The sequence below is a fragment of the Pempheris klunzingeri genome, chromosome 11 (assembly GCF_042242105.1).
Source record: "Pempheris klunzingeri isolate RE-2024b chromosome 11, fPemKlu1.hap1, whole genome shotgun sequence".
NCBI classification, from domain to species: Eukaryota; Metazoa; Chordata; class Actinopteri; order Acropomatiformes; family Pempheridae; genus Pempheris; species Pempheris klunzingeri.
In genome coordinates, this window is record NC_092022.1 from 4982534 (window position 1) to 5010356 (window position 27823).

The 27823-nt window shown below is 42.5% G+C and overlaps 1 protein-coding gene across 1 annotated transcript in view; it reads left to right on the forward strand.

Annotated features, from left to right (window-relative positions):
• Positions 1-16571: 16571 nt before the first annotated feature.
• tafa5l (TAFA chemokine like family member 5, like) overlaps positions 16572-27823 on the forward strand; it is a 39260-nt gene continuing 28008 nt past the window's right edge. Inside the window, exon 1 of the mRNA XM_070840258.1 lies at positions 16572-16825. Within this exon, the coding sequence (XP_070696359.1) occupies positions 16729-16825 (97 nt within the window). The 5' untranslated portion in view covers positions 16572-16728. The remainder of the gene's footprint in view (positions 16826-27823) is intronic.

A 27823-nucleotide genomic window follows, 5' to 3' on the forward strand; every position in this document is an offset into this window, starting at 1 on the left:
AATGAATGAGGGAGGAGTGCTGGCTGGACGAGGCCTTAGGCGTGCAGGCTGCTCGAGACAAGCCGAGAAGCCCAGATAGCAAATTGGATCCCAGAACAGCATTGCTGCTCCTTCATGTTGAAAGGAGATAGCTGAGGTGGATCAGGCATCTGAAGGTGGTTCCATGGGACGCCTCCCTTTGTAGGTATTCTGGGAATGTCCACCAGGGAGCGGAGTCCAGGTGCAACAAGAAGTCACTGGAGGACTCCAAACATCCTGTCTGACCTGGAAACCCTTCAGGATGTCTCAAGAGGATGTATTTAGACCTGTGCAAGCGGCTGAAAATGCATGAATGGATAAAGTGCAGGTAAATGTCATTGGCTAAGAGTGTTCATTAGCCAATTAAATTCGTTAATACATGTACAATAGATGGACTTTATCTCTTGTTTTCTGCAGTGCCCTTCTGGGAAATTAAATAGGACAATAAATTACCAGTGGGGGCTTTGCCTTTCTCTGCCTTGTGGTTTCTCCCCACAGGGATGCTGCTGGTAAGTCTGGACCCCATGAAAACTTCTCTCTTGGGACCCTGAAATAGTGCCTATCTATAATCCCTGGCAACCACATCCACACAAAGGGCCCCTGGAAATGGGTAAAAATATTCCCATGAGAGCATTTGCATGTTTGGTGGATGCAGTGATGTCCCAAAATGTTACTTTAGAGAAAATCCAAAATGGCACAACAGTTTGAAAATGCGTAACATGGCCCTAAAAGGAAGGTGTCCTTCTCTTTGTCTACTGAGTCTATCAATTCACATTTTCCTTTTTGCCCTCCACAATTGAAATGATCCCTCACGGCCTTGTGTCTTCAAGGCTGGCTGCTCAGGTATAGTGGAGATATGCTGCCTGTTTTGTGACGCAGGTTTCATTTGTGCAGCACAGAGGATGGAGAAGCACTCCAGAGACAGAGAGACAGAGAGAGGGAGGGAGGGAGGAGGAGGGAGGAGGAGGGAGGAGGAGGAGGGAGAAAGAAAGAAGCAGTGACAGAAACACCCACCAAGCATGGACTGTTTCTGGCAAATTAGAATCTGTTGTGCCTCCCTCTTCATCCAGATGCCAGGGCTGTGGGATTCCAAATTACGGCTGTAAATTTTGCACAACTGCCTCACGCTTGATTATCCCTGATCTGAGTTTTCGCTCTCCCTTTTCATTGCTGCTCTTTGTGCCTCTTCTCATCTACTCACTTTTACTTTCTTTCTCTCCTGGCTGCTCATGCTCCCTCTTTCTCTGTGCGTTTATGTGCTTGTTTTCAGCCTTGAACTACTTTTAATTGTTGCGGTCATCATGTTTTTTGCTCAAGAATGTTGGTCTTCAAATGGAATCACACTGATCACTTTTAGATAGGATGTAATCATCCTTTCAGTGCATGTACGCGCTTAATTGTTAAAATAACAGACTATACAATGCCTTTTGCACAATCACTCCTGCTGACTGTGGGTTTTTGCTGCCATCAGCCTCTCAAACTCTGAATGGATCGTCTCCTTTCTGGAGTTTATTCATTACCTCCAATGGGAAACGAAGGCCAGACATTTCTCACAATATTACCAACTTGAAATTCTCATCCTCACATCTGTGTCTAGACACTGGTGAGATCTTGTGGCTTACTTCCTCATCTGGTCTTAATGCTTTAATATTTCATGCAGTTCAAGGCCTTCTTTGTAATCTGCGGGCACAGCACTTTTCTGGACAGTATTTGAATTATGTGCCTGCTGGCTATTTTCTGATTCAAGGAGGGAACCAGTCGCTTCCATGAAAAGAAATAGGGGTCACTTGTCATAATGGTGGAACACTTCTTTGCTAAATGGATGCTAAGATTAGCTCTTCTGTAAGAGGATGAGTCATTGTAATCACTATGCAAAGTAAAGGAAGGAGGCATTCGACATTTAAGTGGACAGCGCTGTGATTCCAGCAACAATAGAGCAGGGGCTCCTGAGGGAGGTGAAATGAACTTGAATGTCAGAATGGCGAAATTTTCCACCGCAAATTCCAATTACATTTTTTTCCATTAGTTAAACGCATTGGCGGCTCCTCCATAAAATGTTAATGCGGGCTTCTAAGAGCGAGACAACGTGAGAGGAAGTTGCAGAGACAACACTGTTGTTCCAGGACCGCGGAGTCACTTTGCCACCGACTGTTTGACAGGCAAACAAACTTCCTGCTGTGGCTGTGTGCCTGGCTGGCTGCCACACTACAGTTAAACTCCACTGCTCCAAATAAACAAAATAATTACCAAGGGTTAGAAGTGCACTTTTTGTTTTACTAACATAACCATTGCATATGTACTCGCCTAGAAATCCCTCTTTTTAAAGAGTAGGTTCACCTGAGTTGTATAAATATAAAACCACAACTATAGTTTCTCTTACTTGCCTTTTGTGGTTTCTATCCATGCTTTGCACTGTTTTATTTGCATAAGTTTTAAGATAGCTGTCTCTATTTCTCACTTCATCCCAATACAATGGAGGTGAATGAGAGGTGAGTCTACAGCTATGCTGGATCTGCAATACTCTACTGAGGCACAACAGTGCTTTGAGCTAAATGCTAACATGATGATCTTTTGCACAGCTGACATTTTGACCTGTTCTAGTAGTAGAAGTAGCATAGTATAGTAGAAAAGCACACGTATTAGAATCTGTGTACCAGTGGGGTCAGCATGCACAGTGCCAGCACCTACAGCAGCTAAATGGAATTCAGCCATCATTCGATTACTTCCACCTGTGCTTCTCCTAATGTGACAAGTCAAAATGTCTTCCGTGAAAACATCTAAATTTATCACGTTAACATCACGTGGAAACTTATGTAGTCATTTTTGTAGACATCGGATCATAAACCAAAGCACTGAAACTGAACGTCTGACCTGCTGCTGGAGCCAGATGAAGTCAGGACTCAGGGTACTTGGGTTTATCTCACAGTCACTATCCCCACAGCCACAGCGCTAGCGTGGCTTTTGCATGGCGATAATGTGTCTTTCATATTGAAGGTGGGCAAAAATCAATCTGCATGTCTAGATACGACTGTAGATGAGGGAGAAATTAGGATTTTTATCATTTGGGTGAACCTACTCTTTAAGGCTGCAGTGATATGTTCAACTTTTTTCTCTCTCTCTTTGAGCACAAGGTTAAGCTTTGCAGATCAGAGACCCAAAGAGCAGCGCTGTATAGATGCATTGTTTTATGATATTAATATTTGAGGGACAACAAACTAGAGTAGTGGGTATGGCGGTTTTGATTCAGCCCATGTCAACCCAAAAAGACGACCCATGAGACACATCGCTCTATACTTCTCCTTCTCCCCCTCTCTGTCTCTCTCAAAGTGCAATTTCAGGAGCACAGATTAAATTACTGCCTGTCATGTCTACGGCTCTTACATAGACAGATAGCTTTTAAATTGCAGTAGAAAATCAGAAAGATCATCAAAAGCGTTCCTTGTAATTCACACTTTTTACGGGAGAAATGATACAGTGTGGCCAATAAATTTAACTTGTTACAAGAAGTCTGAAGGAGTGAGAGCTTACCTGCTGGCTACTCCTGCTGTGGAGGAAATACGGTCTTGTCTTTGGCAGAAGGATATTAAAATTGAATTTCTGTGTGATGGAGGCGACTTTAGCATACTGAGTGACTTGCGGAAGCAGTGATGAGAAGGCACAAGCATTGTGACGGTGATGTTTTGGCTCGATACTCATCTTAAAGGATAATTCAGGTTGATAATTCACGGCTGAAAGTGCACTCTTGTTTTCGTTCTTGTTCATTCTGGTTTTCCAGATCTGCTGAAGAAGACAGTGAGAACTGTCTGAAAGCCCAATAAGCTCATCGGGCAGGTTTTGTTTCAAACATCCATCACAGTTCATACTCTGAGTTTGTGGTTTAACTTTGACCTCGTCTCATAGTTTTCCTAGTGACATTTAGTTGCACTCACTCTGTTTAACCTCCACAAAATTGTGATTTTAGATAATCTGCTCATTTACAACCTGTCTGAATCTCTAACTGCTTATGTTTCTTTCCCCATAGAACTTTTATTGTATGACCCCATGCTCTTAGAGCTCAGTAAATACTTGGGTGAGAGCGGACATAATAACGGATAGGAGTGATGGCCAAAGCTACAAAAATAAGACCCAAGTTGTAATAAACCGGATTTATCCTTTAACACTCTGACACTTAACAATAAGTCCACAGTGATGCAAAAACCTCCCGTTTAAAGACGTCACAACTTCCAAATCCTCTGCAGAAAAAGTTCGTTGATAGCTTTTGCCGACACAACTTAACTGTGCAAGCCTCTTTGCTCGCATGCCCTACATTCTGCAGCCATATTGTTTGCATTCAAAGGCTGTGCCCACACAGCTGGAGGATAAGCCAAGTCTCTCGGCAGATAAAGTACGACGCCATTGGCTGCTGCACCCTCTTTTCATTTCCCTCTGTCTGCTGGGGTGTCAGAGGCTCCTGGCCACAGCTGGAAGATGAATAGTGCTGCACCACTCCACTTTGTCATGGTGTCCGAGAAGGCTCTAAATGGCATTGAGAGACTCTCAGGCTCTCACAAATGGGATCTTTGCAGCCCCGTGTAACCTTGTATGCACAGAACAGCCTGAATCTTGAATCAGTTGTCCGATACAAACATTCCCACGAGATTTTTTTTTTAAATCTCTTGCTGCCTGCTCAGAATACAGGCAGTTTAAAGCCACATTGTATGTACAGTAACAAGCCAAGCTCAGTTCACTTTCATTTGACTTGACTTTTAAAAGCGTTCAGAGAAGGATATGCTGATTGGGGGGCAAATAATCGACATCAGCATCCGTATCCCAGCTTTTGATATGCGTTACCGTGTTTTTCAGAGTGTGTATGTGTGCGATGATATGGGTGTACACAGTATTTATCTGGTTGTATCATGTGCAAAGGCCACATACGTGAACAAATAGAGCCTTGCCTTTGAATTGCCTCGCAGTGCTTGGGCTGGAGAGACATAGATAACAAAAATCTTCCAGCGCTGCTTCCTCTCTACTCAGTTTGGCTCTTCCTATACCACGGGCAACTACACCTACCTGCTCTGTCTTGCTGTTCTCATGGAAACGCATCAAAGGAGCTGAAAGATAGACAGAAACTGAGAGAGAGAGAGAGAGAGAGAGAGAGAGAGAGAGGGCGGGGAAAAAAAAACCAAGCCTGAGATACTTTGTTACTATACTGTTGCACTCTTGATTGTCCCTGTTGCTTTTCTCGGTAGTGACAGTAAGCCCTGTCACACATCTCTTTCCCCTTCTGTTGGAGGTGAAGACCAAAGTGGAGCACAGTGTGTAGGTGCTGTTGAACTGTGTTGAGATTCAAGGCCCCCAAGTCACCCACTCAACCAGCACAAACCGAACACTTTTGTCGGTTTCGCCTATACATATTTCAGTGGTTCGAAGGTATTCCTCCATGTTAAGTCTCCCCCCCTGTGATGAAAGCAAGGCTGACACATTAGAGAGCCCGGGGCCGGGGGAGTTTGGAACCAAGATTAAACCAGAGACGCCCGTAGGCCTACAGGCGGTGATTACAGCAGCTCCCATTAAAAGAAGCCTTGACGGAAACCCAAAGCGGCATGTCTCTATGGGGAAGAGACGGGCAGAGGGTGCGTTCACGGTCGCCTTGTAGACATAAGGCAGTAAATGTTCCGGGATTGAGCGTTAGTGATAGTAGGGTGCATGCAGCAGCAACTCCTGCTGAGTGTCACAACAGCTCCTCCGCAGCAAATATGATACCACAACAAGACTGAAGTTGGTAAGACGAAACGTAAAAAGTGTGTAAATTATGGTCAGTTTCTCAATTGAGGTTGGTCAGTCCAGCTCAAAGGAAACCTGCTGTTTCTGGCATTTCCTCCAGTAATTTTGTCTGGATACTTTCCCTCCAGTGATATGATGCCAAACCAGTCCTCGTCATGAGCAGCAGTAGCTGTATATGACCTAATATTACCCGAATATAATCTTTACAGTGAGGCTATGTAACTTTTGAAAGATGAAAATCCACAAAATTGTTGCAACTGAAAAGTTTAATTCAAAAGCACTAAAATCCCCCCTTGTTCAATTCAATACACTACGTGACTCTGCTGCTACTTCGCTTGGTCTGATGTGACCGGCAGCTTATGGTGACTAATGTCAGCAAACTTTACATTGATCTCATTGTGTAACAGATATTACTGTAGGAGTTCACTGACGTCAAGACACGTCTGCCCTTATGATGCCGTTACACAATGTCAGCGTGTCACAGAGAAACATTTCAGTGGTTTCAGTGTCCACCCTCTGGACTATTGGTCATATGTACTGTATATAGAAATATACAGTGATGTGAGTTTACCACCAGGGTGCTGGATCGCCAGAGGAATAAAATGTGTTTTGTTCTAAACCTCACCTTTTTCCAGCTGTACAAGTGCTAGTTGTTGACACCATGAAAAATCTCAAGTATTTTTCTGAGCAGTTCTTTAGAATATTGACACTGAAGATTCATGCAAGATGCCTTCAGGGTCTTCAGTTTTACATTTGAGTGCATCAGTTGCTGAATGCTAAATGCACCTCAGCCATATTCTATTTCCCAGAACCATACTCTTGCTTCAATGTGCAGATTTTACAAATAGCAAGAATTTGAAAAAAATGTTGGCTCTTGAACCCTTTATGCGCACATTCTATGAGTCTGCAACACGGTTCTCACTGCGAACTTTAAGATTTGCAGAAATGCCTCTGTTACTGGTTGCGTTACTTTACAAAACGCCGTCCTAGTCGTCTTACAGCGTTGAGGGCCCTCACACCCACCAGGCTGTTTACAGCCATTTCACTGGAGGTGCCAATTAAAGTCTGTAAGGACTCAACAGAGTCTTGGGAAATAAAGGCAGATTCAATGTGCCATTATACGGTAATTGCCACTCGGACAATGGAAGCAATTGCAAGAAAAGCTCCAAGTTATGTGAAACATACTTTTAGCAGAGAGCTTATCCTGACTTTACATGAGTTGTTGTTTTATTTAGTCACCATATTAGATCGGGCATAGTCAGGATGGTACTGCTGTTTTAGTTGTTGTTTTTGTTTGTTTCAAGTTTAATGTCTTTCACTTACCTTTAAGTTCTAACTTTTGCTCTAATTAATGTTAGATTTTCCTTCTGTGAAGCTCTTTCTAACTTTTTTTTTTTAAGTGCTCTACAAGTAAATGAAGCCTGCTAATTATAAAGATTTAGCAAGAGACTGCACTAAAAGAAGAGATTATGGAAATAGAAAAACTTTGTTGAATTGATCCAACAAAACGTGAAACATTCGGCGTCCACGTGTGTCAGTGGACAGAGGAGCATCGACTTTGGGAAATGAAGGAGACATAATAAATGAGCCCAGAAAAATGAGGAGGCGGCCCACGGGGGAGGGAAATGACCGAGGGAAAATTTCCTTTTATTGCTTGCCATAGTTGATGCTTCTGTTGTGTCATGACAGCAAAGCAAATTGAGTTTGTGAGCCACTAGGTGCAAAAGAAAAATCCCTGTTCATCGTTGACATTTTCGGCAGAATTAATTCAGACACAGAAACTTTGCGCACGTACCCATGTGATCCCTCTCCTCCCAGAGCTGGAGGGAGAGCTTAAACCAAGAGGCCCAGCACAGGAACAATAGATCGTTGGCAGCGTGCCTAGCTCAGCCTTTGAAAGTCTGGCTGGACGGTTCCTCTCAGCGCTGACTATATGCGGTATGAGGATGCGAAGGCTATCGTTTTATCCTGACTATAGAGGAAAACGCTCCTTCAAGAGGAGATCCTGCAGTTTATCTGACAGCAGGTTCATTAATGATCACTTATCATGAGGAGGACGGATCTCTGCACCCATGACTAAACCAAAAAAGATGTATTACTCCATGCTGTGTTCGACAAACAGAAACACAAGGAAAACGTTTGACGTGGCATCGATATCCATCAGAGACTGAACTCCCCTGTCGCTCCACAGACCGATTCGACGATTTGAGACATGCTACTTGATACGTATTATATATCCGTGGATGTGTTCAGCTGAATAATACACAGAAAACTACCGCCTTAACATGACTTTTCAGCTCTGACGGCAGCACAAAGCACTACAGAGACAGTGAGGCTACAGACAAATCCTGAAGCATGTTTTTCACCATTGTTGTTATTTTTAGGCCCACTATCACTGTGAGTGGTACTTAGTAAAATGCTGGCATAGTAAAGTTTCTAGTGGGATTGAAAGTCCCACCTTGGAGGATTTAATTAGCGCTTTGAATGAATAACATTTCACCCATTTCTCTCTCTGTCCTTGGTAATCAGTTCTGGGCCATTAATGTGAGGATGACTATCGACTGGCAGAGCAGGCTGCTGATAATTGAATGTGTAGAGGCCATTAAACATTCCTAATCAAAAACAAACACTCCAAAGCCACAGTTCCTGCAGAACAACAATGGAAGCATGTTTGTTGGAAACTAAATAGAAAAAAAGCGGCTCTGTATCCATCCTCGTCTACGGGGCCGGCCTTTCTTTGTTTTTTTTTTATTAGGCTATGAGTGCCAACAGTTCAGAATTTGACAGGGCAGAAAATAGGCTGAATTTTCTTGGAGCTTGGAGCTATATTGAAGTTAGTGTTTTGATCCAAACAGCTGAGAGGGGGAAAGACGAGAAAAACACATTGTAATTGAAACGTTCACAGAGGCTCATTTCCACATGCAAACAGGTCAGTAAATCACTAATAGTGACTCTGGAGCGGTGTTGGAAATCACTGCCCTCCTATTGACTTGGCACTATTGATCTGACTTCATCTGGCATCACCACAACTCATATGAAGTTGGTAGGTCAATTTACTGGTTAACAAACCCAATCCTGTATGGCCTCTGCTTGAGCCTTGCAGACAGATGCATGCAGCAGTGTAGTTGAAATGGATTGTGAGATTTAAAGAGTTTTTTTTTTTGTGTGTGTGTGTGCTGCAACATCACGTAGGATTTCTACAGTTGTTAGCTCTTATGTCATCATACGGAATTAACTCATCACATGATTCTGTATAATTGATGATCCGGTATGCATTATTTTTATTCCCACATCACTACAATAAATATTTGAACACATGCAAATGTTGTTATATGCAAATCTGTGGAAACTTATCAGCCTTTTCTGGTATACTGAAAAGATTACTGGCCTTGGGTGTTTGGAACAGGAAATGTAAACGCCCTCGCAAACCGGCTACGCTGAATAATTGTGTTACATCCATCAGCATATGAGACTGAAACATTAATTTATTTGAAAATGCCATTGTTAATTTAACCTTGTCCTTGTCTCATTAGGTATGTACAGACGTGTGACTGCTGTAGCAGATTCCAGTGATGATCCATAGGAAGGAACTATAAAGAGGAAAAACTCTTCCCTCTGCATCGTTATGAGGAGCACGTTGCATCTTCAGTAATTACGTGAGGGACCTTGCTGTTCCACTCGAATTTGTTTGTGTTGTTCTTTCAAGGTCCGCTGCGCCTCAAAAGGACAGACGCTGCTTGCCTTTCTGCAGCGGCTTGTCAACATGACTCTCTGTCCAGCAGAGCAGAAAAAGGGGTCCAGTCCATGTCCCGTCTGACTGGCATGTCGCTCACTTTGTCCGCTTGGAGGGAGTGAGAACGGGGCTACGCTTGTAAAAGCCGAGCAGAAATCCATGTGGAACATAAAGAGTTGTTTCAGTAGGCAGAGGCGACGGCTGCTGTGACCATCTGCAGGTCAAGCCTGTAATACTGCAGGGGTCCTGAGGGCTCACCTGCATTGCAAATTTTGATCATTCTGAGATATGGAAACACAGCTGGAAGCTCCTCATCTGTATGCTGGCGCTACACTGTGAGCACTGCAAAAGATGACAGCCATGACATTGATTTTTGACAGTATTTTATCCGTTCTTTTAGTCTAATTCTACTACTCTGAGTGTCATGAAGTTTCGTTCACAATGCAGCTGTTGCCGAATCTTAGTGTGTATTCAGAGAGAAGGCGGGAAGAAATTTGGAGGTGGTGTGATTGCATACAAATTCAAAAGTGAAATCTTGACTCTTTGTGAACACACCTTCAGCCCTACAGGCAGGACTGGGGAACACTGGTTTATAGTTTTATAGTTAACAGTTAAGCCTCAAACACTCGCTGACATGGAATCATGAAGAATAAATATTGTATCTTTTAATTTCTCAAATCTGACACCAGCAGCTCCGTAAATTTCTCCATTTTTTCTGCCCATCTGCATCTGCATGGTTAGAAATTGTCAGTTGTGCATGGACAGGCGTAAACCAGCCACATCAGAGGGTGTGTCTGATGGTGTGATGGCACTTTGGTTGTGTGGACACTCGTAACCCTCATGGATGTGTTAAGCGTAGGTGTAGGAAGCCTTGCAAATCAGAATCAGAATTACTTTAATAATCCCCAGGGGGAAATTGCTTTTTGTTACACACAGCTCCAAAAGAATAAGAATAAGAATAAGAATACACTTCAAACACAACAGTAAAATATAAATATATAAAAGTATGAATTAAAAAAAAGGATGTATTAAAAAATTATTATTACAAATTATTACACAGAGGTAAATTACTGCACCAGGTGAGTCCAGAGTCTTATAATAATAAGAGCAGGGTGAAACTTTCTAATAGACTTGATGTTTTTTGTATTCTGGTGCCTTCTAATATATGGTTTTACACTTTAATCTGGATACACTGGCATGAGAAAAAGTCTGAGTACATAAAGCAATTTGTTCCAAAGGAAGTGGTCGACCCAAGTTAACACATCTGAAGATATTAAAATGTAAAAGTACAGAAAGTGCTTTGATGACTAATTCAGAGTAATCTTCAGTAATAACCACTCATTGTTTATTTAAACTGGATGATCTCTTTATGCAATTGCAATTCCTGTTAAATTAATTTCTTAAATGTCATCAAATTGGTGAGTTAAGTTGAGAGAGCAGCTGTAGTCAAAGTTCCCCCATTTATTCTCCAATAAGATACATTCATCTTCTATGGACAAGTCTGCACTGCCCATGGTGTCATTACAGAGGACTCCAACAGTGTGTCAGTCTCATTAAAGAAATAAATACATAAATAAATCTGTTTTTCAAACCATTAGTACCACTAGTTGTCTCATAACTTTACAAATACTCCCAAAACGCTTACAATACATCGGCTGAGCATGACAAGGAAAAGAACATGCTCGCCACAAATGAAATATGGCATAAAGATCAGTGTTTAAATGTCAGTGTACATAGAGAGCAAACGGTGGAGGAGTAGATAATACTGCAGGAGTGGGCTGACATGTTTCTATGGCATTTTGAGCATCTTTCTTTTCACTGTAAACCTGGGTCAGCGTTGGATTTGGAGCTGCTGCAAATCCAAGCAGAAAAGAGCTGACGACTTCTGCAAATGAGCTCTACGAACCTCCCAGGGCCACCTTTTAGGCCGACCGGTGCTGAATGCCTCTTACTCAAAATAGTCTCTTATGTGTGGAGCATAACTTTAAATTCCTGATGTAGTGTTTTGAATTCTGCACAGTTTGTGCAGTTGTGTCAGTATCTGCTCACTGTTTCAATATTTTACAGAAGGAAGGTCCAGTCGGACAGATGCTTTGAAGCACCATATGCTCCTCTCCAGCCTGTGAACAGCGGTGGCTGGAAAAGCAGGATTGGAGTTGTGGGTGCACATGGCTGCAGCCTGTCTAGGTTTGATATAAACTAACAAATAACATTCCTGAGATGCCTGCGTATTCTAATACTCATGCTCATAAATTTGGAGTGTCCTAATTTGCTTCTTTCCCACCCCCCCCCACCCCCCCACCAGTGATTTGACAAATGTTGCAAATTAACTGTAACAAATTCTCCACCTGTTCCAGTAAAACCATTTATGTGAAAACTCGTGAACAGGCGTAATTAACAAAACACAACATTAGCTGCAATATGCAAAGTTAACTTGTGGACAGTGAAACATGCACAAGATTTGTTTAAGAGTTTAATTTCTAAGTAATTTCTGAGTCCGAACCTCAGTTTACCTGCCGAAGTGTCCTTGAAGAAGTCACTAAATCCCACCAGATCTATGGCTGCTGGTTAGTAGATGACCTCTGACCTCCCTCTCTACAGTCCCCGTACCTAAAAAACACGCACAAATATCAGTTCTGCCTACAACATTAAGTGTTTCCACTTACCTGTCAAAAATGGAAACACAACTGGCTTTTCATCTTCTGTAATACAGAAACAGCTGAACGTCTTTTTCTTTTAGTTCTGCTAACTTGTCATTTACTGTAACACTTCAGCTTATATGCAGCCACGTAGCATCAGGCTTCAGAAATGATTTAAAGATCTACCTCTTCTAACTACAGTAAGCACTTGTGCTCACCTGCAACGCTATGGCACATGTTGGGTAGGACAAGGAAGTCAGTGTTGCGATGCTTTCTACAAGCCGCCTCGTTTTTTTTTTACTTTAATATGCAATCATTTTACAGAAACACTCAATCAACTGCTCTTTTGTTCCTGTTTGTATTCTTTTTAAAACTCCGTCTGCGCTGATGTCAGCAAACTTCACTCCATATTGTTCCAGCTCCCTGAACCTCTACCTCACTTTGCAGTATTTTCTCAGCTCCTCAGGACTGCACTGGTAATATAATTTCACAAAATATAGCAGACATTTTGACTGGTGGAGTAAGAAAAGTGTTACTGATAACATTAATTATGACTCGGTTCTATTCGAGTGTCCCAGTTAAGCCATGACAGGGAACCAGCATTAACAACACCAGGGCCTGGAAATGGGAGCAGCTAAATGAGATTCAACCATCATTCATTTTATTGTTTACACCTGTGCGTTTCCCACTGTGACATGTCAAAATGTCTCAAGTGTAACTAATTTGCATTACAGCCAAAAATGCTCCAAACAAACGAACAAGACAAAATAGCACGACATGAGTTAATGAGCAGCTCCACAGCTGCTAAACTGAACAAACAAGTCAGTATAGATTTTTGAAATTCACTCTGTCCAGCTTTATATTGATTGGTGGAACTGAACAACTGTGCAGGCAGGGCAGCCGGTCATACAAGTGACCAGCGTAGAGAAGAATAAAAGCTAGAATATAACAGCATCGCACCTAAACCAATATCTGTGGCAACAAAAAGTTTATGATGCTTACGCATTTTGTTCAGCAAGATATTCTTCACATATAAACACCGCTTAACAACATGTTAACAACATCGACATATTCTAATCTTGTGTTGATATGGTGAACTTATAGATAGACAGACAGATCCTTTAATAATCCTTTACAGGAAATTATAGTGACACAGCAGCTTTCAAAGCAGACATACCATCACACGTTTCCTCAGGTATCTTTCATACGTACTAAGTTAAAAATACAATAAATAAATACTAAAAAAGCGCAGAGCAGATATAAAAGTGCAAAGCAGACATAACACCGCACATTTCCTCAGCTATCTTTCATACGTACTAATGCGTGCTAATACTAATACGTACTAATCATACGCACTTGTCAGCCTGTTACACTTCAAGCAGCTCAAGATCCTTATTAGCATTTATTTTGAGTTGTTTCAAGCTACCTGATGAATATAAATCCAATATTAACTCTCCTTTTGGCTCTGTTTTGGTATCCACCAATTCCTAACATAATTTTTTATTATTTTTTTTTTTCACCTGCTAAATGCTCATCCATGTTCACAAGCTAGTTGCTAACTATGTTAGCTCATGTTTGTTTTTTTTTATGTAAAAAGGTGATATTCTATTAATGAAAACAGTCAGATAAATGTAGAGCAGAATTATAAAGTATACTGTAATGAAAATGCTCAAGATTAAGATTAAGATTAAGATTAAGATGCACCTTTATTCATTTCCCAAAGGGGAAATTCACATATACACAACAGCTACATCAGAAACTCAAATTTACAGTGAGGAAATTCCAGTGAAAAGAAAAAGAAATGTAAAAAAAATAAATTAATTAAAAACTAAAATAAATACAAATATAAAAAATAGAATGCAAATGTAAAGTACCTCAAACTAACAAATTAACTTAATTTACCAAATAAATGAACTTCCATCACTGTTGCAAAAACAGCGGCACACAAACTGACATCTTTATGCACTGACATCATACTAAGTCACCCGTAGTAGACAGTTATAAAGCGTGAGCACAAGCATCCAGCATGAATGAATCACCATTTTTAAAATCATGTTTTGTTGAGCACAGCCCTTTTCTAGTACATATAGCATAGCATCACTCACTGGCATTACTATTACTACGATCCAGACATGCCCAAATGCAATTTAAAATAAGTCTGTATATTGTGGGTAAACATGAAAATAAATATGATGGGTAAAAATAAGCTGGCAGAATTTTTACAGCCCTGTCAGTCACAGTGATTTATTATGATTAATTACAGTGCAACCCCTGCTGGGACGTCACTCCGACAGAGTGAAACGCGGTTCTCGGCTCTGATAACCGGCTGAGCTGAGCTGTAGACGGGAGAGGAAAACAAACCTCTCCTCAGCAGCCAAACTCTCCCTGTAGTTCTTCCACTGTCGAACAAGTAGAGGAAGCTGCTGCAGCTGGTTACAGGAATGCAGAAAACATCAGCAGGTTTTAAGACGTGATGCCCTGATGTGCCAGGAAGGTGGAAAATTGTCAAAGTATTCCTTTAATATCCAACAAATGCACAGTCTTTGCAGTGTGAGGCCCCATCGTTTATCATATATTACTGTGATGGTGTGACAGGCCTTGGCCGCTGCCAATATGTCATCATAAAAGCCATTCAGTGAAAGGCTGATAGCACAGCAGTGCACAGGGGGAACTTCTCCATCTGCTAATAAAGTGCACATTCACTGGTCATGGAATTTGGTGTGCATGTGTGTGTGTGAGGGGAGTGAGTTATAGTAATGGTCCTCGAGTGGCAAGGGAGTCTTAAATGGTGCTCTTTCAGAAGATAGACTGGCATCTGCAGGGCTTTAGCTCACACACACACACACACACACACACACACTGGGAAGCAGGTGGCCCTATGTGTGCACACTTGAGACTTGATGTGATATTAGGCACTATATAATCATGTAACTTCTGCTTTAAAGAGCTCTGAGGCACCGCGCTCGCTATTATAGCCAGTCCTCTGAAGGAACAGACCTCTCACATTTTCTCAGAATGCCACTGTGCTAAATGTTAACTGTTGTCCTCTGGTCGTGCAGCCCTCAGGGGCGTTTTCCATCTATGAAAGAGGGCATAAAGACATGGAGAAAAGTAGCATGTCAGAATATGGGGAAGGCTGCTGCTGCTGCTGCTGCCGCCTTGAATCTCCCTGTGGGCCGAGATGGGACATCTTACTGTGTATAAATAAGCATCATCATCATCTACACAGTTTGGGATTTATAGCCTGGGAAGTTTTTTTTTTCTCACTTTGCGGAAGGAATTAGGGCAGTGTGTGTGTGTGTGTGTGTGTGAGAGAGAGAGAGAGAGAGAGAGAGAGAGGGAGGGTGGAAGAGAGAGAGAGAGAGAGAGACAGTGAGCAGACGGAGACACTGGAGCTCAAAGAAACTCAGGGTGCAGCAGCAGCAGCAGCAGCAGCAGCAGCGTCTCCTTCCATGGATTGAAGAGTGGGGAAATCCTCTTCTTCCGCGTCGCCAGCATGCAAATGGAGCCGAGCGGGGCAGAACAAGGCTGGGTTACCGCGCACTCCTCTGTACGCAACACTTGACTTTGCGAGGAAGGGAAGCTTCTTCTCCTCCAGCCCGGGGCGCAAGGCACCATCGCTCGCAATTTTTCCCAGAGCCTCCACAAAGGCTCATACAGGTGACAAGTGTGTCCAACTTCGCCGCACCGCCTGCACTGGCGCGCTCACAGTGCGTCTTATCCAGCGGCGCTGCGCTGCGCTGCGTGAGACCCTCCGCTCTTGTTTTGACGTGACATTTCGCCCGCGCTGCCGTGCATATGTGGCCACATATGACGCATTTGCGCCTTTAGCTGTCTCTCTCCCCCCCCCCCTCCCTCTCCAAGCGCCAGTTGTTTGGGACGCTGGAGTCTGACGCGTTTTGGGACAAGTTTCCGTGCTGATTAGTATGTTCGTCATGTCCGCTCGGGTTAACTTGCGCGTTTGTCTGTAGAGTCGCACAGAGCCGGGCTGGGCGCACAAGTTGGTTGGGAATAATTATAATAATAATAGTGACAACAACAGTGCGGAGCGCAGACGTGGGGGGGGGGACAAGAGGTGACAGCGGCGTTCAGGGGATGTCGAGGATGTCTGAATTTACTACCAGCATCATCAGCATCTCTGTGTGAGGATCAGAACTGCGGGGGATCTCTGCCGCTCACTCCTCTTCCCCTACACACTTCCAGTTTTTCCCCAGAAGCCAGCCAGTTGAATTTCAGCTCCTGAAACGACAGCTGCGTAAACTTGGCCAGATCTGGTGACATTGTACCCTCAGTGTGTGTGTGTGTGTGTGTGTGTGCGTGCGTGTGTGCGTGCGTGTGTGCGCGTGTGTGTGTGCGCCTCTGCTGAGCAGCCTGGATGGATATGCGGCTCACTGAGGGAATTTGAAAGGCAAGGGGGGATTACTATCAGTCCCTCTCCTGTTATAACCTCAAAATGGATGCCGACGACAGGCTGTGGAGCCGCCACTGGATTAGCCACTCTTCCGCTGATCTGCTTGACATCTGAGCGGCACAAGCGTTCAAAGTTTGGATAATCTAAGAGGCTGAAGGTGTAGGATGCAGTCTGGAGTGAAGACGCTCTCCGCAGGTGGAGGTGCGTCACTCTGCTGCCTGCTGCTCCTCTGGCTCATCTACTCCCATCTGCTCAGAGAGGGTAAGGACACTTACAGCTATTTATTACTCTGACGGCGGCACTGTTGTCTCTGAGGGTTTCTTATTGGGATGCAGCTGCACATGGTGTGGTCAGATCCTGTGATCCTGAGGGAAACATCCTTCAAATGTCCAATAAAACATCGCTGCAGGGACTTGTGATGTGCCTGTGATCATCACTAATCAATTTATGGTGACCTTGTTCCTCATCCTGGTGTTGTTCTGATCTCTGTAATAACATTCCTGCAGTGAGTGTATGATGCTGAACAGCCAGCTTCTCATGACATTACTGGACATTTTATTTTGTATGGTAGCCACTATGATATTAGAGCTCAGCTTATGCATGTCGTGGTGACCATGGTTTAATGATAATATTCTTGTGGGACATTTTTTTACGTTTAAATGTTTATGATATTTTAAACGGCTGAAAACTTGTTGCCAGACTGACCTCATAGTCCTCCTAAGTCTGGCCCATGCTCTTTGCTACCTTGTGGAATGATGATTCGGTGAAGCTGTAAATGAACACAGTTCGCTTCTTTAAATTCCCGCTACAGGCAGGAAAAGGCCTGACTTCTGCGTTCAGTGTGTTATGATTTCACTCATATCCATGCCATGCTTTCCTCCTGAATAATACATCTGCTGGTGCAATTACACCTTCACCCTGACACAGAATAGGAAGCAAAAGGATGATTCCCTGCACTTCACTGGCTGCTGTTCACGACAAAACATTTCAGATTCCAGTGCTGTCAAAGACACAGAGAGCAGGCTTAAAGCATTGGAACTTGTTGGGAGATGTTGAACACTAAGTTTGCAGATTAGATCTTTTAATCAAGCATTGGCCAGCAGCATAATTACCGCTGTGGAGGAGGGATAGTGCCTACATCAATGTCTTTGGCAGCTTGCCGAGAACAAAAGTAGACACTGATGTGAAAAATTAACTGCCTGTGCACTGAAGTGTGCTCCCTTTGCCTCTAATTTGCAGTGTTTTCTCCCCAAATGCTGCTGTCACCGGCCTGCCACCCCTGAACCGTCTCTCAAGCCTCTGCATCTCAGCAGAGGAGAGTTACAGCAACCCTCCCCTTCCTCTCAGCCATTTATTATAGACTCATTTTCATCTGAAAATGATCGTATTAGCGTGTTATTGTGCAAAGTCGTTCTGTCAATCTGCTGTGAAGTTTACCGCCCGTGATATTCTTAGACTAAATAGATTTGGCCCGATGGTTGACACCTCTGATATGATTTGAGTTTTGACATTCTCTCTGTGTGTTGCACACACCTCTTTCCAGCTCTGAGCTGAATTTTAAGAATGAAGCATGTAGTACTTTTTAATCTGCACTTCAAATCCTACTAAAATCCTCCTTTCAAACCGGCTCTTCTGACCAGTCAGTGCTTTTGTAAAAGTAGTTCTGACCACCACTTTTTTGTCATTTCATCAGCTAGTAAGTCACAGTATTTATTTGGTGTTAATGGCTGCTCACCACTGATGGAGTCAAAGCGCCCGGCGCTGTTTTATGAGCAGCTCTCTACCACCTCCACCTCCATGGTCCCCGAGGGCCCTGGAAGCAGCCACGAGTGTGGTTAAACTGGTGGGCAGAGAGGTGAAGCCTTGTGGTGGTGAGAGGCTGCGTCGCCTCCACCCTCTCCGTAACTCATCTGTCACAGCGGCCGGGACAGGAAATCAAAGCGTAGCAGCCCTGTCCGAGCACGCCATTGGGCCAGCGCCCACCACGATGAATGGCCTGTCAGCCGCTCTCAACGTTGCCAGTTTATTCAACGATAAATTTGGAAATGTCTGGATTTCCTCACTGGACCACATTCCGGTTCAATGGTGCAGTCAGAGTACGGTGGCAACTCCTCCCTGCTTTGTCAACCGCAAACCTTTGTGGGTTGGTGTGTGTGCGTGTAGAGGAGGAGGAGGGGTGGAGCAATTTTTACACACATTTGTAAGTCGGAGGTGGACGGACAGTTGGCCTTTTCTCTAAATCAGCTCAAGGAATTCAAATGCCACGGATATATTTGAACTTCAAGTGGATACACGAAAATTCCTCCTTCTGAAATGTGATCAAATAAGGCCATTATGGATCTTAGAAATGGCAATCCCCAAGATCTTTGAGCGACTTTGGTGCTAAGTCAAGTGCTCATCGCTGTGGCGTTTGGGCTCTGCACTTTCACGTGTAAATCCAACAGGTTTTTTTTTGTGCTAATTTCCTGTTAAAGAAGTTGAAAGTTCCCTTAATAAATATGTTTTATATGAACATTGGATCAATTGAAAGGTTTGTAATGATGAACCCAGTGATCTATCACTCATCTCTGCACTTCCACCCATTTCAACTGAACTTCTTAGACTCTTTTAGCTCATTGTTTTGGTTTTCAAGCCGAAAGCAGAAACAGGCAGCTGCTTTAGCAAAAAAATCTCCAATAAATCAAGTCACCACCGGGCAAAAACCAAATGATGAAGTTGGCAAATAGCTGTTGAAGAAAGTTGAATATCTAGTAGTTAAAGAGAAGGATGCAGTTTCCGAGGAGAGCCAATATTGGATTTACATTCATCAGGTAACCAGAGAAATAATTTTTTAAATGGATAAAATGTCAGTTGCTCTATTGTCATCTGTATCTGCTGCCCCCAAGTGGCCAAAAAAATAATGAATGCAGCTTTAAGTTTCTGGAGATTGGTTCTGGATCTGGATGTTTTGTTTGTCTGCTTATCTAATACTTCTTATGCTAGCCCCCTAGCATCTTCTCTACTTTTTTCCAAATAATCAAGAAATGTTTAACATCACTTCCTTTTGACAAAACACATTTTTATTTTTTGTGAGGAATGGCGAATGCCAATAAAATGACGAGACCAAATTACTCGAAATAATCCACCAAGCTAAACGTGGTGTCATATTAGTACAACAGACATCACTGCTGCTTTTTACAGCACATGTCACATGTCATAATTAACATGTCACATTGATTTGTTTGAATAATTCAGTTAGTGCCTCTGAACACAAATAACAGTGTCCTGAAGCTGAGGAGCAGAAACAACAATCTATCCTGTCATCCTGCTCTGCAGTACAAGCTGTCGATGGGAATGACAGCACACATTTTATGAGCTACGTCTACAGGCTGTGTCAATAAATTTTGTAGTGACTGACTGCAGCTTTACAAATAGTACAGAGCTCCATTGACGACGGACTCAAACAGTCAGTCCACTCTTCTGATGTTTCCTGTTCAAATGTCATTCACAGACCAGACTGATTTTATCCCGGTCAATTATTCCGGCTGCTATCATGGTTACTCTTTCCATTTTTAACAAATCAGCTCCTGTGTGGGAGAGAGCGCAAGTCTTCACGGGGCACCAGAATGATGAATTTAAAAAATCTTTGGTTGGTATTCTCTTTTAACTCAGGGAGCAGGGCCTATCCATCCAAGCATTAAACTAATCAGAGTAGCAGAGAATTACCGACTTTTTGAAGTGAAAAGGATGATTTCCATTCCAGTCTTCTTCAAGACGGCATTAAGCATGCAAAGGGAGACCTGCTTTGATTATGACCTTGGTTGTAAATTCTAAGCAAATCATCGAGGCCTGCTTCTATAGGCGGCAGAGCTGTAAAAGTATGAGCATCTTTATGAACAAAATGAAAAGAATTTTTACAGCTAAATCAATTTGGCAGCACACGGTGCTCACATTTCATAGCCCCCTGAATATGAATTCTCTCTAGCCGCCAGCTTTGACCTCCCTTGTGGTTGAGTGTAGTGTATTTTTGAATTGTTATTTTCTCTGTGGAAGGCTCTGGGCTTGAAACTGCTCCATCATTGGCAGAGTGGTGGTGTAAATGATTTGAGTTATGTTCCTTCAGTCTTGTGTCCTGTTCTATTTTCTGCCTGATGCCATAATCATGATTTTCTGAGAGGGCTGTGCCTGAATATTTAAGTAGCAGTTCACACAATCACACGGTACTTATGGGGTCATTACAGTGTTCTGATGCTCGCCATTTTCTCTGTGTTTGCATTAAAGAAGGAGGGCATCCTGGAGGGCTATCTGAGTGAAATTTGAAGTGAGTCACCGTGGCTTTACAGTCCTCTCTGCATTACATTCAGCTGAGCTACTGTTTGCTTTTGCTAGACATATTGCACATTCACTCTTTATGCCTGGAGCCTGTATTCATCCACAACCAATTGTCTGCGTGTATTCTACATTGTAAAATCTCTGCAGCCCTGACTGTGCTGCATCACTGCAACAAAAATCTATCATAAGCCACCTCCATCATGTGTGCTGTGCAAGACATGTCGCAGACCAGACCTAAATTACAGTGTCAGTGGTAGCAGGGAATGCATGTTAGGGGAATATTTTCTATTTTAAAGCAGCCCTTGGCAATGTCACACAATGGCAGCACTGAATGTTAGAGAGTGGTAGCTTAAAAAAAATTGAACTGCCAAGACCTAGAAGTTCTGTAAAGTGACGCTAGCAAACTATAAAGCCTCTCCTTGCTTTCCAATGAGAAAGGAAACAATCTAACGCTGTTGAGTCTGGCTTTTCTCCTGAGGGAGCGCCATCCTACTGCTGCTACGAGAACTTTCAATTTGTCATTCCCTGTGGGTGGAGTAGTGTACACACCTGACACAAGAATTACATTTGGGCAAATAGAGCACATCTCCGGCGTCTCAGTCGGTGGGGGCGCAGTGCTTTTCTCTTTTCCTCTGCAGCCCCACCGGGTGCTTGTGATTGCACAAAAATCACGCTCAGTGCAGCTTAAGTACAACACAGGTACACGTTTGTGAACACGACGAGCTTTTTAGATCAGAAACTCCGAACTCTACTGTCATCAGGATATGAGACCAGGAACTCCTCAGAAGAACAATAAACATCAGGTGAACTGTGGGCCAACACGGTGCTTATTTTACTGCTCGCAGATAAATGAGCTTCATCCTGTAATAACATAACATAGCCCTCATCTCCAGAAGTCGCCCCGGCTGCTCCCACGCTTCCCCTTACCATCGTTCCTGATTCATTTCTGTCAGCTTCAGATTAAATTGCATACTTAGGCACCATTACAGGTCCTCCGACTTCAGCAGAGAGTTGTTCACTTGCATAAATATCGATCGGACTGCTGTAGAGTATTCAAATATATAGCATGTGAAATCAAGCGGTGGTATTTCCTTTAAAAGAAAACACATTAACATGAAGCACATGCTTTGCCCCACTGCTCTGCTGCCTTGCTTGTTTGGCAGCAGAAGATCACGGCGGTGTCAGGAAGTGTATAGCATGGGGTCAGTCAAACATCTGCCTCTCTCACCTGGTGTCCCATTACGTGCTTCCGACTGAGCTGTGCGCGTCAAATGGTGTTAAGGTAATGAGATGCACTTGGCTGAGGCTGCCTCGACTAGCGTATGCTTAGTTGAATAAGATTGCTGTTTGATGTCGTCCTCAGTTGTTAATAACAGACAGAGCCGTGAGATCAGAATGGGCGTCGAGGGACTATTAGGATTTAGCACTGCAATCAAAATCAGAGCAGCAGTGCAGAGTAAATCCAGGTAAACGTCACACAGATTACCTTTTTATTTGCAGGATTGAGCTGATTAGCCTCCCTTTTAGCTAATGTAACACTGTGAATAACAGTATTAAGCCAACGTTAGTGGCAAACTAATGTATGTCATTAGTGTCACTGAAATACTTTGCCAGAAAAATAATGGGGAACTTTTTTTGATAACTGGTTAATCGTTTAAGCCACTTTTCAAGCAAAAATGTCAAACATTCCTCATTTGCGACTTTGAAATTGTGCAGATTTATGGCTTATCTTTGTCAAATGTGCTGGAAAACTGAATATTTTTCAGGTTTGGAATATTGATGGGACAAAACTAGCAATCTCATATTATCACCTTGGCCTATTTCAATTTTCTAACATTTTAAAGACCAAGCGATTCAGTTAATCAAGGAACTAATCAGCAGATTAATCGTTTATGAAAACAATCATTAGTCACAGCCCTAATTCTCATCCTAAACGTCTGCCATTTTTTTTCTGTGATGCTGATGCTCATAAGAGCATTTCTCTCAGATTCAGCAAACCCTTCTAACTGCACAAACCTGTCCTCAACTGATCTTTCGAACTCGGTGAATGACACGTGCTAATGAGAAAGTGCACATTGGTGACATGAACAGAGTTTATTGTGGTCTGTTTGTGGTTTCATTTCCCGAAATGTCACCCAAGTTCAAATAAGAATTTCACACTGGAGAGTTTGAAGTCCTGCTGTTGGGCATCAGCAGATCAAATCATAACACGTGTAGCAGTGTCACTGGTCGTGTTAGGGGACCGAAAAACATGAGAAAATACGTTTTACAGCTGTCAACGTGGTGTCCTTGCAGAACTGAATTGTGCCAGAAATAAAGAGGAAATTACATGAAGTTAGACACTATGAAAAAAAAACCTAATGCTTGCTCAAGAAAAGCAGTCTATGACTTTGATAGAAGGCAGTCAAGGGGACATGACAGCCATGAAGTTAGACAAGAGAATACATTTCATTTCAGGTCATTTTATCTATTTTTTAGAAAAAGTTTTTAGAAAGGCCTGAGCCTCAGGCAAGCAGGGAGGTCATAGATAATAAATTGTGGAGTTTGTGCTTCAATTTCGGTTCCTGTCCACATTTCAAAGTGTCTTTGAGAAAGACACTGAACCCCGAATTGTGCCTGCCGTGGCATCTTCAACCCCACTGAGTGTGTTTGTGTGTGTTTGGATGAGAGGCTATGACCTGCTCAGGATGGAAAAGCCCTATGTAACATTTGAATAGTTCAACTACTCCAGAACTGATGTTGATGAAATAATTTTCACAGCCTTAAACATAAGGCGTTCTAAGAGAAAAGCATAAATCTTCGCAGTATGAAGTATTTAACATTTGTGTTGGTGTGGAGGTTTACTAAGTGTTCATTTCGTATTAAGATTTGATAAAAGCAGCTGTGACAAATCAGTTTTGACTGATTACCTGCACCATTAATATTCATAATGTCTAACACAATGTTTGAAATCTTCCATAAAAGATCAGCTGAATTCATATCTGATTTGATACATGTTAATATGATTGTCATGCTCTCTAAACTGGTGCTTTGTTGGCAGCCCCATTTTCATCCTTGAGAACGGCACTTCTATCAAGTCAGGAACATACAATAGAATGAAGATAATCACTCAGACTTATTATTGTATGCCAGTGTAGTGATTACAGCCTGATTGGCTCTCTCAGGGAAAATCGGTTAGATCCAATGCCAAGAAGTTTAAGCCAAGCCAGCACGGAACGACTCTGCTCTATATCTGTGTCTTTATACGGAATAATACCAAACACAATACATATTGTCATGAATAATTAACCGCGCTAGCTTTACAAGGAGTGGACTTTTTAATAAATATGGTTCAAAAATGTAGTTTGCAGAGGCGCTCTTTGCTATAAAACACCGTAAAGCCTCACTTCCATCTTAAGCAGCCCGCAAGTAATTACAATCTATAAAGGAAGATTGTTTTAATATGGAAATGGAATCCTTGTCATAGTTCATTCAGTGCAGCCTGTCATATAATTTTATGGCGAATTCCCTGAGGAGACGCAGAGTCTCTCTCACAGCTCCCAGTCTGGTTTCAGCAGTGCACAGCTGCATCTCATGTGTTTCTCTTTCAAATCTGATAAAGGTATTTTATCAGTTAGGACTAACTACTGATGTATCTTGCACAGCCTTAATTAAAGAGACAAACAAGAAAGGAAAAAAAAGACAAGCTAGAATGAAGTGGCTGTTTTATTGAAGAGTACAACTGTCTAAGGAACTGTAAATAGCTTGAATAGATTGTAATGTTAACAGGAAAGATGATAATTGGTAGTTTCCTATATTCACTGTAGCCTGTGTTGCCATGGTCGGTCCAGTTATCAAGCTTACAATGACGCACATTGAATCAGAGGAACATTGTGAAAGTGAGTGTGGAATATTTCAGGCAAAGATATTAAGATATTTGTGCTCCTGCACTTTGATCATCTGCAGTGTGTCTGATCAAAGCGCTGATATGTAGAGCAGAGACATCTTTGCTCTAAGCTGTGTGTGTTTGAAGCCCTGTGCTTGTATGCGCTGCCACTTTGCACTTGTGTAGTGTGATTCAGTGATAAGGTCATCGGGCAGCCAGTCAGTGCTGAGAGCCTCTCTCTCTCCGCGCTGTATCGGCTTCCTGTAGCCCTCTAGATGTCGCCTCCGACAGGATCCAGACACTGGACAGGGACGTAGCGCCATCCTTCACTCGGCACGCTCTTCAGCGCCACCGCAGCCGTTTGCGCTTTTCATCATGTGAAACAGAGACAAGGCCAAGTGTCTTCACGCTTGTGAGTGACAGAAACCCGCTGTCACATGAATTACCTCCCGTATGTATGATGGAGCGCTGGCCGTGGTTTAGGGCACTTTGCAAAGCAACCACCCCCACACTCCCTACTTCAGCTCCCCCCCCTCCGCCTTACTATTCCCCTCCTTCAGGCTTATTACAAGAAGCCCATTCATCTGTTCTGCGTTGAAACATGGCAGAGAGCACTGATATGTAATGTCACCTCTGTCCTCCAAGCACCCACCAAGTATACAAGGACCCGTCTCAGCAAAAAGAGAGCGGAGGGTGGGCTGCGTGGTGGTGGTCGGTGGGGGAAGGTGGGCAGCAAGGCTGATGCTATAAAATTAAATGTGCATAGCAGTTCTTTGTAGAGGTGATTGTGTTTTATGATTCCCAAGACTGGTCTAGGTAATAATTTTATGTAAAAATACAGCATCAGACTGAATCACAGGGTGTGGCTGCCACTGAGACATGCAACCATCCTCTAATCCATTAGTTGAGATGCAGATTTGTCCTATTTTAACCTGGTAAATGGTGTTGAGTTTGGCTCCCGTTGTGGAAAAATACTAAACTAAAGTCTTAAGCAGTGCTAGCAGGCTCTAGGGGCTGCAGTGTTGAGGCTGTAGGTTTCGAGGAAAAAGAAAAGTGTTGAATTTCCAGAGAAGAAGTCCAACCAGACAAAGCGTGCATTAGAACCTGGAAGTTTGATTTATGATCATTTAATTCACTAATATGTTGAGGAATATCCACATCATAAGCACCATATCAGCTAAAACGATGAGGATGTTTAAAGGAATGGTCTGATGCTTATGGAAATACATTTATTGGCTTTCTGGTTAGTTCAGTGAGAATAGTTCAGTGATACCACTTTGTCCAGACTCAGAGCCAAGAAATAGTCCAGCACATAACTCATGTTACAACCTATAAGACAGTGAATTGTCATTTTTAAGATTTGTTTTCAGTACAGATTAACAAACAAGATAACTTGTTAGTAGGTGGGTTTATGAGATGCTGGTATACAGTATATAGGTGTGTATAATTTTATGTTGTAACTGGAACATAATAAATCTGAATTGAACCTGCACTCAGTTAAAGGGCATTTAAAGGTTATGTTAAATTGTCAGTTCAAAATGACTTGGGGAGGCCCATTGGGGCCCCAAGTTAATTTTTGCTCTGGGCCCCTCAGTGGGTTAATGTGGCCATGCCCAGGCAACCTTGATTTGACCTTATGATGTTGCTGAAAGAGAGGTCACAAGGTCACCATAATCAGTGGCGTTCATCATCTGGAATATTTCCAAGATGTCTTGCTGAAACTGAGTAGCTTCTGAAATTTGGAAGTCTCAGCACCTGCTGCGGGAATTTTACGAGTCATTTGTGTTGATCAACAACCATTTCAACCTTTGCCATTATTACAGCCATTTCATGCTATGGAGCAGTTAGCGTCTAACTTAATGAACCTTTGAGGGTGATGAGAAGAAGTGGAAACAGCAGTATAAAGGAGTGATGGTTGGTGAATGCCAGGGATTGACCTTACAGGAACTGCAGCACAGACTCCCCTCTAATCTACCTTAGCTGAGATTTAATTTTAGTCCCAGCCTGAATGGCTTTCACTGGCAGCTTTCCATTCAATAAAGAAAAGAAAGAAGTAACTGTTACTTTTTCCAGATCATTACAAAGGTGAAATAAGTTTCCCCAACTTTTACTCTTACTGAGCTTTAATGTTCAACGTAGTGCAGATCAGTTGGGATGTAGTTCCTCACAAGAAGTAGCATTGCACTTATTAAGGAATGTGCTGAGATCAAACTGAGTCAGGTTTGATCTGCACATACATATTAGTGCTGTTCAGCTGCAGTTCAGCAGGTTATTGATTTCCTTTTTAGTTCTCAGTTGAGGCTGCAACAAACCTCACTTTGATTATGAATGACAAAGCTGAAGTGTCATCTACATATATTGAAACATTTGTTGTTCCAAACGTGTTTTTCAAAGTGGCAGAGACCCCTCAAGCAATTTACTGTGATTAAAGCTCGCTTATCTAGAAAACACAAGACTATTAACAGCTAATAATTCCCCTCAAAGACACCAGGAAGGCATAAATGCAAGAAAATTAAATATGTTCTCTTGGGTTTTACTCACTCAACCTGGCGGCTACAAAAGGCCACGAAGAAGGTTCACCGAATAAATCTAAACATTGAAAACACTATTATATTGTTATAGCTCTTCTATTGTTGGCGTGACTGAAAGACATTATCATCAGAGCCATTCATGAGCTATGATGTCAGTTCAGTTCTTTTAACCTTGACATTAGTGTGATGCAGGTGCACTGAATGTTTGAGTGCTGAGCAGCTCTCGTTGCTGGAAATTCGTCTCTTGCTGTTATAAAATCTTAAATAAATGAACTCCAAACTCACTCCATATTTCAAATGGACACGGTTCAAATTGGAATCGTGTCCATTTCATCATGCAATTTGCCAAGTAAAAGTTTGAAAAGTGTTCTATAGTTTAACTCCCCTGACATGAAAAAGTCAAGATGATGAGGAACATTTATTTAAGATGTGTTTTCTCTCCCTTCCTAAGAAGTCCATTTGCAGCTGAAACACCCTAGTGAATTGTAGGTTCCCGCGGTTTGTGTAATTAATTTAGAGATCACATTTCTGACAAACTTGATATAAAAATAA